Raw genomic sequence first — 15,605 nt, 5'->3', positions numbered from 1 at the left:
TTCTTTTAGGGGAATTTCTTTTGACATCTTAGTGCATGATGGTCTTTTGCATCACCAACCTGTTTTGCTGCCAGTTGCTTTGTTTTCTATTTAGAATTATTTTAACTCTTCATTTTTAGATATTTTACTCCCTTACCTGGTCTTATAGATCACAATTTTATGGTCATGACAGAAGAAGTGAATATTGCATGTATACAGATACACATGATGTATATGGATATATAAGATATATATTTAAAAAATACACGTATATATAAATCTTCCTGAACTAATTCACATTTATGATTCATTTACATTCAAAATGCTGTGAGCTTTTTGGGGGAACTTATCAAAATGATTTTTAAATTGATCTGAAATAATTAATAGGCTAGAATAGCCAAGTATTACTTTTAAAAGAATAATAAAAATGAATCTTTAAGTTGTTGAAATATACCATAGAATCTTTCAAATCAGTGCTGTACTGGTTCAAGAATCTAGATACTAGATGGATGTAACAGGATGCATTTCAGAAATAGACCTTAAGATATTAAAAGACATATATGCCAAATTAGCAGAGAAAAGAGGGATTATTTGGTGATTGATGCTGGGGAGAAACCAAGTTAGGGCCTCACCTCTCACCTTATAGTAAATTCAACTTGGATTAAAGAGTTCAATGTGAAAAATACATCTATAAAACAAGAATGGATAAATTCTTCTACAAGAATTACTTGGTTGGAGGAGGACATTATAGGCATAAAAGAAACGGAAGAAGCCATAAGGGAAAAGAGCCTAGTTTTAACTGCATGAAAAGCTAAAATTTCTTTCAACATACCTCACTCTATGCAAAGTTAAACAGTAAATAGCAAAGCAGGAGAAAGTATGAGAGATATGACAGGCGTTACATATTTATTATTTATATATCTATAATAAGTCAAAAGCCCTTACAAATCAATAAAAGCTGCGATTTTTTCAACCATTCCCTTAATGCTGGACACTCAGGTTGCTTCTATCATTTTTCATATACAAACAAGGCTACAATGAGTATTCTTATTTATTGGTGTGGTAGAATGTGGGTTTTAAAAGGTAGGACACAAAATTACACATAAAGCACACACACAATATATATAGTGTGGTTTACATGTTTACATTCTGTAAATCCTTGGAATTCTGGAGTTCACAATATACTTTGATCATTTCCAAGCAACTTTGAAGGTCTTTGGCCTGTGATAATTTGTCACTTTGCTGAGGCCCAAGTTTGGGTGGTGAGAGGCTGGTGTTCAGAAGTGAGCCTAGCCATGCTACTTCTGAGACAGTGGTCTTACTTATCCTGGGGTAGGCAGTACTTCTCTGAACTGATGAAAACTGTCATTGTGAAGAATGGCCCTACATGAAAGTAAACTGCTGGTGATGAAAATAAAGAGGTTTTTTTTTTTTTTTTTATTAGTTTCTGCTTTATAACAAAGTGAATCAGTCATACATATACATCTGTTCCCACATCCCTTCCCTCATGCATCTCCCTCCCTCCCACCCGAAAATAAAGAGGTTTTAAGACAGGGGTTATTCTCAGCCAGATGTAAAAAAAAAATGTATTGGATAAATTAAATGAAAACCAATTTTCTCTAGGATTCTTTGCAATTCTGAGGATTCTTTAAGGCTCTATCAGCATGGGTTCTCTAGTGTCGAGAATCTAGTGAATATGCATAGGAAAAAAAAGACTGGAAGGAAGTATGCTAAACAGTGATTATCTCTGAATGATAGGATTTGTGGTACTTTTCATATCTATATGAAATTTTTTATATTTAAAATAGTATTTAAGAAGAAAAAAGCAAATGATAATTAAGGTAAATTTAACAGTGATTCTTCTTGACAGTGAAATTTTTTAAAAAAATTTAAATCTGTATAACTGAACAAGAAAAATCACCATTTTTATCATCTCGGTTTGACCTGGCTCTTCTTTTCAATGTTAACAGAAGCCATGCAGTGACACCTGGTAAGACTTGTTGGTAGCCATGTCGGAGCCCCACAGGGTCCAGTTCACCTCTCTCCCAGGTTCTTTGAATCCTGCATTTTTGAAGAAATCCCGGAAAGAGGAGGTTGGGGGAGCAGAACAGCATCAGGACTCTGAGCCGGCTGCAGCAGCTGTTCGGATCACACTTACCCTCTTTGAGCCAGATCACAAGCGCTGCCCAGAGTTCTTCTACCCAGAGCTGGTGAAGAACTTACGAGGGAAGGTGAAAGGACCTCAGCCTGCAGACAAGGTATACCCCAGTGACCCCAGCTCACTCTGCAGATCTAATGCTCTGGGCAGCGTGTGTGGATGGGGCTTCCGGAGGGTGGAAGCAGCACTAGAGAGGCTTTGGGCTCCCCCACAAAGCAAGCACAAGGTCTGCTGGTTTTTCCTCTGGCAGGAAGGGATGGAATTCTTTCTAGAACCATTCTCCTGATTTATGCTAGAGAAAATGTATGGCACATCCAAGGCTAATTTGAATTATGGCTAACTAATATGAATAAATACCACATTTTTTCATACCAAGTCTATAAATGTTACATGTAAGTGTGACCAGTCCCTGGCTTTTCCAGTACTGGAATTTCATGCTGGACATTTCTCTTTTCCAAGGGAATCTCACTGTGTCTAATATGAGGGCAAGCAAAAGACACAGCCTGCTTATCTCTTTTGAAAAGTAATATTCTGGATAGTTTCTTTACCTGGATGGATAGAAACCTATTTTTATGGGTTTTGTTTTTTTTGGGATTTCTTATCCCCCACTCCCCACTGGAATTGGGCAGCCTTTAGGACTTTTGAGAATCAGTTTGATTTTTTAAATAAATAAGTAAATAAATAGTTTATTTACTTATTTATTTATTTTTGGCTGAGCTGGGGCTTTGTTGCTGTGCACGGGCTTTCTCTAGTTGCAGCAAGCGGGGGCTACTCTTCGTTGCAGTGCATGGGCTTCTCATTGCGGTGGCTTCTCTTGTTGCGGAGCACGGGCTCTAGGCGTGCGGACTTCAGTAGCTGAGGCTCTCGAGCTCTAGAGTTCAGGCTCAGTAGTTGTGGTGCACGGGCTTAGTTGCTCCACAGCATGTGGGATCTTCCTGGACCAGGGCTTGAGCCCATGTTCCCTGCATTGGCAGACGGATTCCCAACCACTGCGCCACCAGGGAAGTCCCAGTTTGATTTCTTAAATGTTTTTTAAACGATCTATTTATTTTCCTGGCAGACTTGTTTTACTTTTTTAGTATGGAATGTATCAAACATGTACAGTGTAGAGAGAATAGTATAATAAGCCCCCATGTACCCATTACCCAGCTTCAGTTATTACCTATACTTTGGCAATTCATTAACATTGTAAAAATTTTTTTATAAACTTTTTAACTGAATTAGGTACATAAGAAAAGTGCACATATGATAAATACACAGTTTGATGGATTTTCACAAACACCCATGCAATCTGCACCTGGATTACGAAATATAACATTTTCCAGGACACTAGAAAACCTCCTTCTGCCCTCCCAGAATACTGCCTCAGCCCTCAAGGGTAACAACTGTTCTCATTTCTAACAGCTGAGATCAGTTTTGCATGTTTTTGTATTTCATATAAATGGAATCATAAGTTTGAATAGGAGCTAGGTCAAGACCATTTATTTATAAGCACCTACTGTATACCTGTGTGCTAGGCTGGCCTCTGAGGGAAAGGTGAGTAGGGTCCTGCATTTGCAGCATTTGGATCTCTAGAGTGGCTCTCAGTGAAATGGGGATTAGGCTAGTACCCAGCTCACAGTGTGTCTGTGGGGTGGGGGGGCGGTGTGTGTGGATGAGATCATGAAGGTGCATGATTTCTAGCAGATTGCCTCAGAGCCAGTGCTTCAGCAGTCTAATCCATGGTTGTGCTGTTTGAGGTGAGTGCCTTTGGTTAGAAGGATTATCCACTTTTCTTTACTCAGATAAAAATGTGTTTCCTTGGTAAAGATCCGATTGGCTGAATGGAAGCCAATTCAGTCGGTGCCAAGGGTCAGCCTGTTGTATGAGAGCCAGTGGTCAGGATGAGAAAAATTTCAAATCATTCATGAACTCTTTTCCAAAGTGGGAACAGGATTTTCTTCTTTGAGAGGAATAAAAAGTAGCAGGGATTGGTTAAGGTATTTATTTACAGGCTCAAACCAAATTAGTAGGTCAACTGAAATTAGAACTCCAGTGGTCTGATTTCACCTTTTTGGGGGTTCAGATGCCCTCCTCAATTGCAGAAAAATGCATGGGGCTTACATAGAGAACTTTGGATCCAATTTCAGGGGATTCACTCCTGGCCTTCAGATTCAGAACTCCTGAATTACCGTGTCTACTCTGCAGTGTTCAAAGCACAATGTAATCTGACACATTCATGTATTAACTCACTTAGCATGTATATCTTAGAATGTGAAGGCACTGTGCTGGATGCTGAGGACTATGTAAATGTGGGGAAGTTGCCGTCCTAGCCTCACAGGAACTTTGCGCTCTTGTAGATGTTTTAGGAGAATTACACCAGCACAGGTAGCAGGAGTCACAATGTGGTAATGGTTTCAGTCTGGTACAAATACAGGCCCCGGAGGGCTTAGACAGAGAGGAGCTTACATTCCAGATGCTGTGTTGAGACAGAGCTGGACCTTCATGCATTCAGGAAATAGTGGATGACTGCTGTTTGCAGGGCATTAAGGAGTATGCATTAAATCCAGCACTGCTCCGGGTGGGTAGGTTTTCTTAAAATTATTTGAACCACTTAGGTTACATGTGATCAGTGTAGAAAAATTAGAAGATACAGACAAGCTGTTTTAAAGACCACCCATTTATGGTATGTACATGTTCTGTAATGTCCCATTGTACGTGTGTGTCCTAAATCATTTCACTGATCTTTTATGGGTAAGTGGAGTTTCAGTAGGCAGAGATGGGAGGGTGAGATGGGAGAATTTTGTTTTCAAACAAGCATCTGATCTTTAGTGTTTTTGGACTCCAAAGTCTTAAGTATATTTGGTACAGGAGTTTTTTATTAAAATTAAGATTCCTTACCATGGAAGCTTAAGGTCCAACTCTGAAAAATTTTCTCAAGAAAAATGTAAGAGTAAGTTTATGGAATATAAATAAACTTTGGAAAACCACATGAATGTATCTGGAGGGAGTATTGAGATTGGGAGGGAAGGGAGATTATTGATCCTTCAAAATAGGCTTCCAAGGAAAGGTAATGCCATGAACTTGGGTTTGACTGTTTGTATCTCTGAGAGAACTGCAAGTTCATACCACTCTTCTAACCAATAAGGCTGAATAGCTGTCAAGAGCTTGTCCTATGCTCAGTGGGTTCTTAACCTTTTTGAGCCATTGACTGCTTTGGAAGTCTGGTGAAGCCTATGGACCCCTTCTTAAATAATGTTTTTAAATGCATAAAATAAGTTTTAGGATTACAAAGGAAATCAGTTATATTGGAACACAGTTCTACATGGGTTGAGCATCCCCTGACTAAAGTCCCTTTGCCATATTTGGAGCCCTACAGGACCTAGTGCTGCGTGTGATGGGTGATTGTAGGCATTTAGTCAAGTTCTCTTGAATCTCATGAATGGAAATTTTACTTTCTTAAACAGCTAAGGTAAACACTTACGTGAAGGTAACGTGTATTCTACCTTGTCTTTGATGAAAAACAGTTGTTTTTATTATGCAGTTTATAGGTGTTGAGTCAGTGCAGGCACTAGGAATAGCACTGTGGGAATTTTTTTGTGACTCCTATTTTTGTGGAATGGTCTCTTTACAGAAGAAAGATCTCTCGGATCCTTTCAATGATGAAGAAAAGGAAAGGCATAAAGTGGAGGCCCTTGCCCGGAAATTTGAAGAAAAATATGTAAGATTTCTCTATTGGACAACAAAACAACCTTGTTGGATGGGAGAGGTTTTCAGACATTTCCATATTCCTTTAGTGGTTTATCATCTAATCAACACTGATGTGGAAACAAGTGTAGACCTTGGAGAGAACAGAATGAAGTTATTAAACAAATGCATTAAGATAAGAAAACACATACGGCAGGAACTCGTGTGGAGCTAAACGGATGAATAAATAAGAAGGGGCTTTTACCCTTAGAATTTACCCTGAGAATAAACGTTTTGGTGCAAAGCATATGAAGCCATTTAGTTCTTCTGTCTTAGGCCACTTTATGCATTTACAAATCTGTCCTATTTTGAAAGGTCTTCAGGGAATGAGGTTTTGGTGTGTGTGTGTGTGTATGAGACTGTTCCAGTGCTTTATAACCTTTAGTCATTAGCTGATGGAGTTCAAGGCAACAATTAATTCTGTGTATTAAAAAAAACCCTGTGACCCTAGACCTAGAAATTTGTTAAAAGGGTAGATCTCATGTTATGTGTTCTTACCACAAGTACAAAAAAGCATGTGATCAATTTTAAATTTTAGGGTGGAAAGAAACGTAGAAAAGACCGAATACAGGACTTGATTGATATGGGTTATGGTTATGATGAATCTGATTCCTTCATCGATAACTCTGAGGCGGTAAGTACTTAATGAAACCTCTCAGACTACCAGAACCACTGCACCCTAGCATCTACCGACAGCGCCCGGAGGCTGGGGGTGGAGTCAGAGTGGATGTACCCTTAGCACGAGGAAAGAGCTGCACTGAAGGGAAAGGAAGTGACACCTTGATCTGGGCCTTGGTTCCCTTTATGAAAATGGTGATCAGAGACGTCCAAAACACCTTCTAACTCGGACATTGGTGATTGAGCAGAAACATGTCTTAGCATGCTGTCTGAAATGTGACAGAGAAACATAATCACATATGCTCTGTCAAGACCCGCTCTGCACCTTTGGACTGTAGTACAGAACTTGGAGCTGACCGTTTGTTTTCCCCCCTTCAGTATGATGAGCTTGTTCCTGCTTCTTTGACTACAAAGTATGGAGGATTTTACATTAACTCAGGAACGCTGCAGTTTAGACAAGCATCAGAATCTGAGGATGACTTCATTAAAGAAAAGAAGAAAAAATCTCCAAAGGTTAGAACGTTGCTCGCTTTTGGATTTCAGAAGTGCTTTTTTACATGACCTTATGAGATCAGTAGGTGACTTGCCAGAATACGTGCTGGTTTAGGATGACTCAGGACATTGGCGGAAAGGCACCAGCTGTGCCGAGGTTGGCGGTTCCCTTCTCATGTGTGCTGTGGCGAGGTGCCGTGAACCTGGAGGTCTCGGTCATTGTATCCATGCCTGTGTCCTTGCAGGCTCGGCAGGGATTCATTCCTCGAGGTGGTCCCAGGGCGGGGACGAGGGCAGTGAAGGGTGTGGAGTGAGGGGAGTTTGCACCAGCTTGCTGTGTCTCTTCTTTGGACATGTAGAGGACTTCGGTTCCCAGGGCTGTCACCCCAACGAAAACAAGACAGCCCTATGATAAGTTTATTTTGAAAGCTATCTACCACTGCCTGTGTGTTTAAAATGCAAGGTAGGCCCACACATAGCTCATTTTAAACCAGAAACTGTTCAGGCTGCAGAATGGCGTCTGTTGCTTCAGGCCCAGGTTTCCCAGAAGCTGCTGTCAGTGGGAATGCTGTCCTGACCTGCGGGTCTGTGGTCCAAGGACTGAGCGGAAGGCTTTTGTTCGTGAAGGAAGTAAGACAGCTCTCAGGATGTACCCTGGGCGGAGCAAGGCCGGTGCTGTGTAGTGCACTTGCTCCCAGAGTTAGGGAGCTGTGTAACTGTGCCTTGTCTTTAATTCTCAGAAGCGGAAGTTGAAGGAAGGTGGTGAGAAGATAAAGAAGAAGAAAAAAGATGACACTTATGACAAGGAGAAGAAATCGAAAAAGTCCAAGTTTTCCAAAGCCGGGTGAGATGCAGCAGCTTCTTTGCTAGGATGACGTCTGAACCGTTAGGGCAGGACACCTGGGAGCTGACTCGCCCTCCTCCTCACAGCTTCAGAAGAGGCAGCAGGGCCTGGCCTTCCGTTCCCCCTCGTGCCGCCCACGGTGCCATGTGGGCCTAGTCTGTACTCTCACATCTCTGTGTGTCAGACATCAGAGTTCTCTCTGTCCCACTGTCAGTGTTGGCAGCTATTTCTGTCACTGTATGATTGCTGATGTTTCCTGTTCTCTTGGGCACCCCTCCTCTGCCCCAGTTCTCCTGTCTGTGTTCCCCCTTTGTCTTCTCCGGTCCTGCTTCCTCTGCCTCACTTGGGCTCACCCCAGTCGCCCTTCAAGTTGCTGCTGCTCTCTGCTGCTCCTGCTTTCTCCCTTTAAATATCTTTCTTACCCCCCCCTTTTTTGCAACCTTTTATTTTAGCCTGACAGTGGTTTTTAAAAACCCATCGGATATGTAGCATTTTGTGATACTGTTTTGCTAACCTATATTAAATCTCAAGCTTTGGTCCCAGTAAGAAGGAGCTCCATATGCCAAGAAGAGGGAGGAGGAGTAACAGGGTGAACTTGTTACTGAGGTTCCTGGAGACCATTGTGCTGGGAGCAGGGCTGAAGCCCCTCTGTGAATTTCCCTTTTGAGGTGTACTGCAGCCTTAGTAACTGACTTCCCCCTTGCTTGCAGCTTCACAGCCCTCAATGCCAGTAAGGAGAAGAAGAAAAAGAAGTATTCTGGGGCTTTGAGCGTTAAAGAGATGCTGAAGAAATTTCAGAAGGAGAAAGAGGCTCAGAGAAAGAGGGACGAAGAGCATAAGCCCGTAGCAGTCTCGTCGGTGGAAGCTCAGGGCCTGCGGGAATTGGAGGGTGCCTCTGACCCTTTGCTCTCGCTCTTTGGCTCCACTTCTGACAACGACTTGCTGCAGGCAGCTACCGCCATGGACTCGCTGACTGATTTGGACTTGGAGCAGCTGCTCAGTGAGTCTCCAGAAGGAAGCCCCTTCCGCGATATGGATGATGAAAGCAATTCCCTTGGGGTGGGACTGGACCAGGAATTCAGGCAGCCCTCTTCCCTTCCCGAAGGCCTGCCTGCGCCCCTGGAGAAGCGCGTTAAGGAGCTGGCTCAGGTATGGTGACATGGAATGGCCGGGCTCTCCTGGAAGCAGTTTGGGCAGTTGATGCTGGTCCCTAACCACTCAAAGCTCGTGGCCTAGAGCAACCCTCAGTCAGTGGGCAGTTCCAGTGTCAGCTCTTCCAAGTTTTCTTCTCATCCCAAATGAGGGAACAGTGGAATCTCTGCCTGTCAGGCATCATTTCTCAGCCTTTCATGGTTCCTTCACTCCTGGAGAATTTACTGTCTTCTGGAGAGATTTTCTCTTTTCCTACTTTCTGCCTGTCAGAGTATCTTTCCTTTTGTATAATAGACTGACACTAGTGTTGGCAGCAGGCAGCTGAGGCAGAGATCCATCTTTTTAGTAATCTTCTGAAGGTTTTGAAAATTCACAGAAGTTTGCAGTCATATGTTAGACGTGGGGCAATGCTTCGTTGCCACTGGGTTTAATTGCCCCCTGGACTTGCACGTCACCAGTGTTAGGTAGTGATTACAGGAATTCTAAATTGTGCTAAATAAGAAGGAGCTGAACCATAAATGCTGTCCATGCCCCATGTTAAAAACGATAACAGTCTTCAGAAAATAACAGACACTGCTCATGTTTTCCCCCTGGTGATTGGGAATTGATCCCTAGAGCACTAAGGACTGACAATTCAGTAATACATGAATACTGACTATAAACCAAGCACGGGTCATTAGTTATGATGACTTTTAGTTAAAATACCGTTTTACCGTGGACATCATGACTTGTGACACAACTCCGGTGGCACTTACACTCTATAGCTTAAGTTTTAAACCAGTGATTCAGAATCTCTGTTGTGTATAATATCCCTTGCGTTTTAGGGCAGGGTGAAATGTTAACCACTGCTACAACTGATTTTCTGACTTCCAAAGAACACTTGAACACAACATGTGAAATAATTCAAACGTCTTATTCAGAGCTCTAGTTCATCCTTGTAGAACATGCACAGTATTCTGTTTGAACATAACCATTTAAATGAATTATGCCATGTCAGGACTCAGAGTATATCTTAACAGGATGTTAAGGGGAAATAGTTGCATCTGAACTTGGCATGTTGGAGCATACTGTCCTGTGCTCTCTCTCAGAATTTATGTTAAAAAACATTACTCCTTATTCTCTTCAATCCTCTGGTTTGTAATCAAATTATTTTGTAGCTTCTGAAAGCCTTGTTGAGTGAGCTGAGTAAGATCTATGTGGCAGTAGCCAGTCATTTGTTAGAGAAAAGTGAAAAAGGGTTCTTGGGGGCTTCCCTGGTGGCGCAGTGGTTGAGAGTCCGCCTGCCGATGCAGGGTACGCGGGTTTGTGCCCTGGTCCGGGAAGATCCCACATGCCGCGGAGCTGCTGGGATCGTGAGCCGTGGCTGCTGAGCCTGCATGTCCGGAGCCTGTGCTCCGCAGCGGGAGAGGCCACAACAGGGAGAGGCCCGCGTACCGCAAAAGCAAAACAAAACAAAACAAAACAAAAAAAATGGCTCTTGGATGTGTCCCTATTCCCACCAAAGACTGTGTTCTAGTCTGATAACTTAGACTCATTATTTCATTTTCTTGGGAAAGATGGACAAATCTAGTGGAAACAGTGGTTTAATGTGGAATGGCGTTGGGTTGTGATTTGAGAAAACCTCGCTTTCTAGAGTCTGTTGGGGGGACAGTGAGCAAGCTGTCTTCCTCGGTGACTGCCAAGTCTCGGTTGTTTCTTGGGCACGGTGAGACAGGGTTCAGGATCCCATAGGTAAGGTAGGCTCGGGTCCTGGTGAGGAGGTGGTGACCAGGAGGCATACTGGCTTGAAAATATGTTCAAATGTGAAATTGATACTTCAGTCATCACCTGCCCCTTCTCCTATAACAGCATTAAGAAATTTGGGAAATGGAGTGGTAAGTGGGTATTACCCACCATCCCGCCAATCTGAAAACTATTTTCAATTTACGTATTCTTTTCTAGCCTCTGTATATATGTATTTGTGCAGGTGTAATTATAGTTGTGAATAATTTCCTGTTTTTTTCACTTAATAAATATTATTTATAAAGACCTCATTACTTTTAATGGGTGCATGAAAAAGAAGGCTTAATTTAGAAAGTTACTTAATGCCACTCTAAAGGATCCCCAGCTGCTCTGTTCCCACCAGGGCCCTGTGCTTGGGGCACTTGGAGCCTCCTGCATGTGTGCACGGGTGCTCTAGACGCAGACCCTGTTGAGAGTCTTCTGGCAAAGAGATTCCTCCCAGGGAAAAAACACCTATGTACACAAAAATTGCATGTAATTTCAAAAACCATGCATGGATATTTGGATCCTTAATAAGAGGCCCCGTCCTAGATCTTGAACTGGACATTGCATTTTTAAAATTTAAATTAAACTTGATGTATATGACTATAACATTAGCAGTGTTTATGTGTTTCTCACTTTATTTTTCACTCCCCTTCTTTTTCTTTTTTACCCTGTTCTTTTATTTTTGTAATAGTTTGTTTAGATTTTAAATCTTGGCCCTAGAGGATACATGTATCAGTTTCTACCGCTATCTAAAAATCTACCCCGCTTTCCCCAAACTTGGTGGCTTCAAACAGTGACTCATTTCTCCTGACTGTGGGTTGGCCGGCGGTTTGTCTTCTGGTCCTGCCTGGACTCGCTCTCAGGGCTGTGTTCATCGGGCAAGATGGTGGCTGGCGCTGGGACAGCCAGGATGGCAGGACCTCTCTCTCCTCCCTTCTTTCATCCTGGGCTTTTTCAGGGCATGACAGTCTCAGGGCAGCATTTCAGGAGGGAGCTGTAAGGTGGAAGCTGTAAGGCCCTCATGATCTAGCCTTAGAAGTGGTATGCACCACATCTCTTCTGCCACAGTGTATTGGTAAAGCAAGTCACCAACTAGAGGCCACCTCTCCATGGGGGAATGCATGTACTAGGAGGCGAGGAATCTGTGGTTCTGTTTGCAGTCCACCACTGTACTTAAGCAGATTCTATTCTTTTTTTTTTTTTTTTTTTTTTTGCGGTACGCGGGCCTCTCACTGTTGTGGCCTCTCCCGCCGCGGAGCACAGGCTCCGGACGCGCAGGCTCAGCGGCCATGGCTCACGGGCCCAGCTGCTCTGCAGCATGTGGGATCTTCCCGGACCTGGGCACGAACCCGCGTCCCCTGCATCAGCAGGCGGACTCTCAACCACTGCGCCACCAGGGAAGCCCAGGTTCTATTCTTACGTGTATCAGTCTCCCTGCGAAAAGTTTTTGCTGTTGGAAGCAGAAATTAGATTTGACTTCTAACTAGATGTGATACTTAAAACTTTTGAAAAAACATTTGAAAATTTATGTATGTTAAAGAGGTACTCCAAGAGGGCGACCTTGGATACTCCAGAACTGTTACTGTTTTCTTCTCATGTTAGCTCATTTTCCACTTCTTAATTCCTTGTACTGTACATTTTTATGGGCCCCAGGGAACCCAGTGGTTTGATTTGATGGCCTTACCCCTGTCTTCTCTTAATATGTATTGGTTGTGTCTTTTGTCTTGATTGTTGAAAAGTTCAGGTATGTTGCGCCTTCAGTTTACTGTCGTAATGTGGTTTGGCAGCTACTCAGCCTGCTCCAAACAGATGACCCAGCTCTGTTTTTTTTGTTTGTTTGTTTTTTGGCGGTATGCGAGCCTCTCACTGCCGTGGCCTCTCCCATCGCGGAGCACAGGCTCCGGACGCGCAGGCTCAGCGGCCATGGCTGCTCACGGGCCCAGCCGCTCCGCGGCATGTGGGATCTTCCCGGACCAGGACACGAACCTGCATCCCCTGCATTGGCAGACGGACTCTCAACCACTGCGCCACGAGGGAAGCCCCCAGCTCTGTTTTGGTCCTCTTCAGCATAAAATGGAAATGATACTGATACTAAAAATAGAAAAGAAACAGAGACCCCGTGTCACCCACCATTCTACCTGCTCACTGCTTACCCTCCTATACGGTTAGAACCCTTGCATTGCAAAACCAGGGAGACATGGATCCAAGGAGAATAAGGTAGAATAAAAATAACAACCTGTTTGGTCTTTGTAAAAAAGAAAATCATGCCAGATTTCATTCTATTCAGCAAAAACAGGTTCAGTATACAAGGTTGTGATCTCAGTGCTGAAAGGCTACAAGTGGCTCTTCTTATAATGAATAAAAGAGCTCATTAAAAGGCTATTGGAACTATTGTAAATCAGCATGATTTGGCTGTTTGGTTTAACTTCATTTCCTAGTTAATTTAGGATTGATTGATTCATACAACTCCTTAGGCAAGGGTGTCTGTCTTTAGGGTTGAGGGATGTCACTTCTTTCTGGCAGACCATCAAATATATATCCAACTGCTCTTTTAATTAGATTTATTTTAAATTTTATCTCTGAGGATTTTGTTTTATACTTGACTGATTATCTTCAGTATAAAACCAAATCCTCAGAGATACTGGTCTACAGGATTCAAAAGGCATCAGAAAAAAAAACATTTCAAAAGGCATCAGGAAAAAAAAAACTTAAAAAAATTTTATAGCCAGAAAGCTTCTGAAATGGCTGATATCTAAAGATAAAATTTGATTGGCGGGAATGCCCTGGAGTTCCAGTGATTAGGACTCTTCGCTTTCACTGCCAAGGGCCTGGGTTCAATTCCTGGTCAGGGAACCAGGATCCCACAAGCCAGACAGTGCGGCCAAAAAAAAAAAAATTGATTGGAAACCTGAGCTGTTGATGGGTCTGACAACCAGGCATTTGAAATACATGTTAATTAGGCTGAATTAACGTGAAGGTGCTTCTGCATCTTATAACTAGCAGTGTATAAGCTAAAGCAACAGAATGACTCAGTTTTGTTTTCTCTCAAACTGAAGTCATAATCCCAGTACATTAAAGGTGCCACAGTGGATTCCGAAACCTCTGACAGTATAAGAAATGGCAAGTGAATGGGTTACAGTGATGCCCTTTCTTTCTTCCCTTTCCACCTGCTATCTCAGACCTCTGCGCTCTCCTCTGGCCATGCTTGAGTTTTGCATATCCTCTGCAAGTTTTGTTTGGTACTAAGCTTTTCTTCCTCGAGTTTTCATTCTTTCAGTGATAATCTGTTCATTTGTTTGTTCATTCATCCACTCAGCTGACATTTACTAAGTAGCTATTATGTGATAGGCAGCTGTGGGAAATATATTGATGAGTAAGATTCAGTTCTCCTTCTCCATGAGCTTGTTATACAGATGGACTGGTAGCCATGTAAACAACGGGCTGTGGGACAGAGCAGGATGAAATAAACTCTGTCATGTTTGGATGGCCAACTAGGTGGTCAGGTGAACAGCCAGACTTGAGGAAGTGAAAGAGGAGCTCTTAGGGGTACATAGGAATCGGACTGGAGGCAGCAGGCTTGGCCAGCCTCATGGGAGAGAAGGCCTTAGAGTAAGCCAGGGCACAGGGCTGAGGATGGGCAAGTTGTTGGTTAATGAAGACTCCTGGTATGTGGTGGGAGGGGCTGGAGTGGATGGCTGGGGCCAGAACCTAAAGGACCCTAAATGCCAGGTGGAGGAGCTTGGGTTTGATTCTAGGCTTGGGAAGGGCTGCCAAAGGGTTCTAAAGAAGAGTGGAAGGATTTAAGAAGGGTGGAGTGCTGTTATTTAGAAGTAGGGACACAGGAGGAGGAAGAGCAGAAACTAGTAGGTTAGGTTTTGGACAAGTCAAGTTTGTATACCAGAGGGTCATTCATTCATAGAAGTAATTTAAGATTCTGGTCCAGAGCTTAGAAAAAAGTGTATAGAGTAGGTTTAGATTTGAGACGTGTGTGTGTTTATGTTATTTTGAAGCTGAGGGGGAGACATTATCAGGTGAAGAGGGTTCTAGATAGAACCTGGGAGCCCATCTGCAGCTAAGGAGCTAGTGGAGGGGACAGGATGCAGTCAAGAGGTCAGGAGAGGACCCAGAGGATGCAGTGAGAGGAAGGCCAGTGGGGCCAGAGGAAGGTAGATGTTTCAGAGGGTTGATCAGGATTGATCATTTCATTTAAGACCATCACCTTATTGTCGTTGTTTGCCCTCATTGTTATATATCAAGCCTGAAATTTTATCTTGCTTAAAGACTTTGGACCAGCAACTCTTGAGTTTAGATCAGTGGTTCTCGATCCTCTGCATGCTAGTCACCAGAGTTACTTTTTAAAAAGTACTGATGCTTAGGTCTCTTTTAAGGAATACATTATTCCCCAGAGATTCTGATGTGATGGGTCTAGGGTGGGGAAAGCTGCCAGGTACTTCTAGTGTGCAGCCAAATAGAGAACCACTGGTTCAGGCTTTTGCAGTTTGCTTTCCTCACTTGTGCATTCGGTGCCCTGGTTGCACACTGTGGTTGCTTCAGGAGTCTCCAGGCTTGCCATCCAGGGCGTTATTAACTGTGTACTCATGGGAAGCAAAACACTGTATAGCAACCTGCTCTATCTTGTGTTAGTGGGTAGTCAGGTATGTTAGTCATTCCAGTGGTCTGAGTAATAGAGTTCATGATATACCCTAATTAGATTATGAATTTTCAAAGAATTATAGTTCTTAAATGCTAAAGCAGCATATTATTATTGTTGCTATTATTACTATTTTGTTTGCTAAAGACCTTCAAATACTGCAGGTTTATTAAAGTTCTTGATTGTTTTGTACTGTAGATGTATGGAGATTCTAGCTC

At 42.9% G+C, this 15,605-nt stretch overlaps 1 protein-coding gene across 2 annotated transcripts in view; it reads left to right on the top strand.

Annotated features, from left to right (window-relative positions):
• UBN1 (ubinuclein 1) overlaps positions 1 to 15,605 on the top strand; it is a 37,569-nt gene that overhangs the window by 2,441 nt on the left and 19,523 nt on the right. For both annotated transcript variants that reach the window (XM_060077972.1, XM_060077971.1), the window contains exons 2-7: positions 1,950 to 2,237; positions 5,751 to 5,837; positions 6,402 to 6,497; positions 6,860 to 6,994; positions 7,714 to 7,817; positions 8,528 to 8,966. In XM_060077972.1, coding sequence (XP_059933955.1) covers positions 1,989 to 2,237; positions 5,751 to 5,837; positions 6,402 to 6,497; positions 6,860 to 6,994; positions 7,714 to 7,817; positions 8,528 to 8,966 — 1,110 coding nt within the window. In that variant the 5' untranslated portion in view covers positions 1,950 to 1,988. The remainder of the gene's footprint in view (positions 1 to 1,949; positions 2,238 to 5,750; positions 5,838 to 6,401; positions 6,498 to 6,859; positions 6,995 to 7,713; positions 7,818 to 8,527; positions 8,967 to 15,605) is intronic.

This window comes from Mesoplodon densirostris, chromosome 16 (genome assembly GCF_025265405.1).
Source record: "Mesoplodon densirostris isolate mMesDen1 chromosome 16, mMesDen1 primary haplotype, whole genome shotgun sequence".
In the NCBI taxonomy this organism is placed as follows: Eukaryota; Metazoa; Chordata; class Mammalia; order Artiodactyla; family Ziphiidae; genus Mesoplodon; species Mesoplodon densirostris.
The sequence above is the reverse complement of the archived record's forward strand: the minus strand, read 5'-3'. Positions and strand labels throughout refer to the sequence as shown.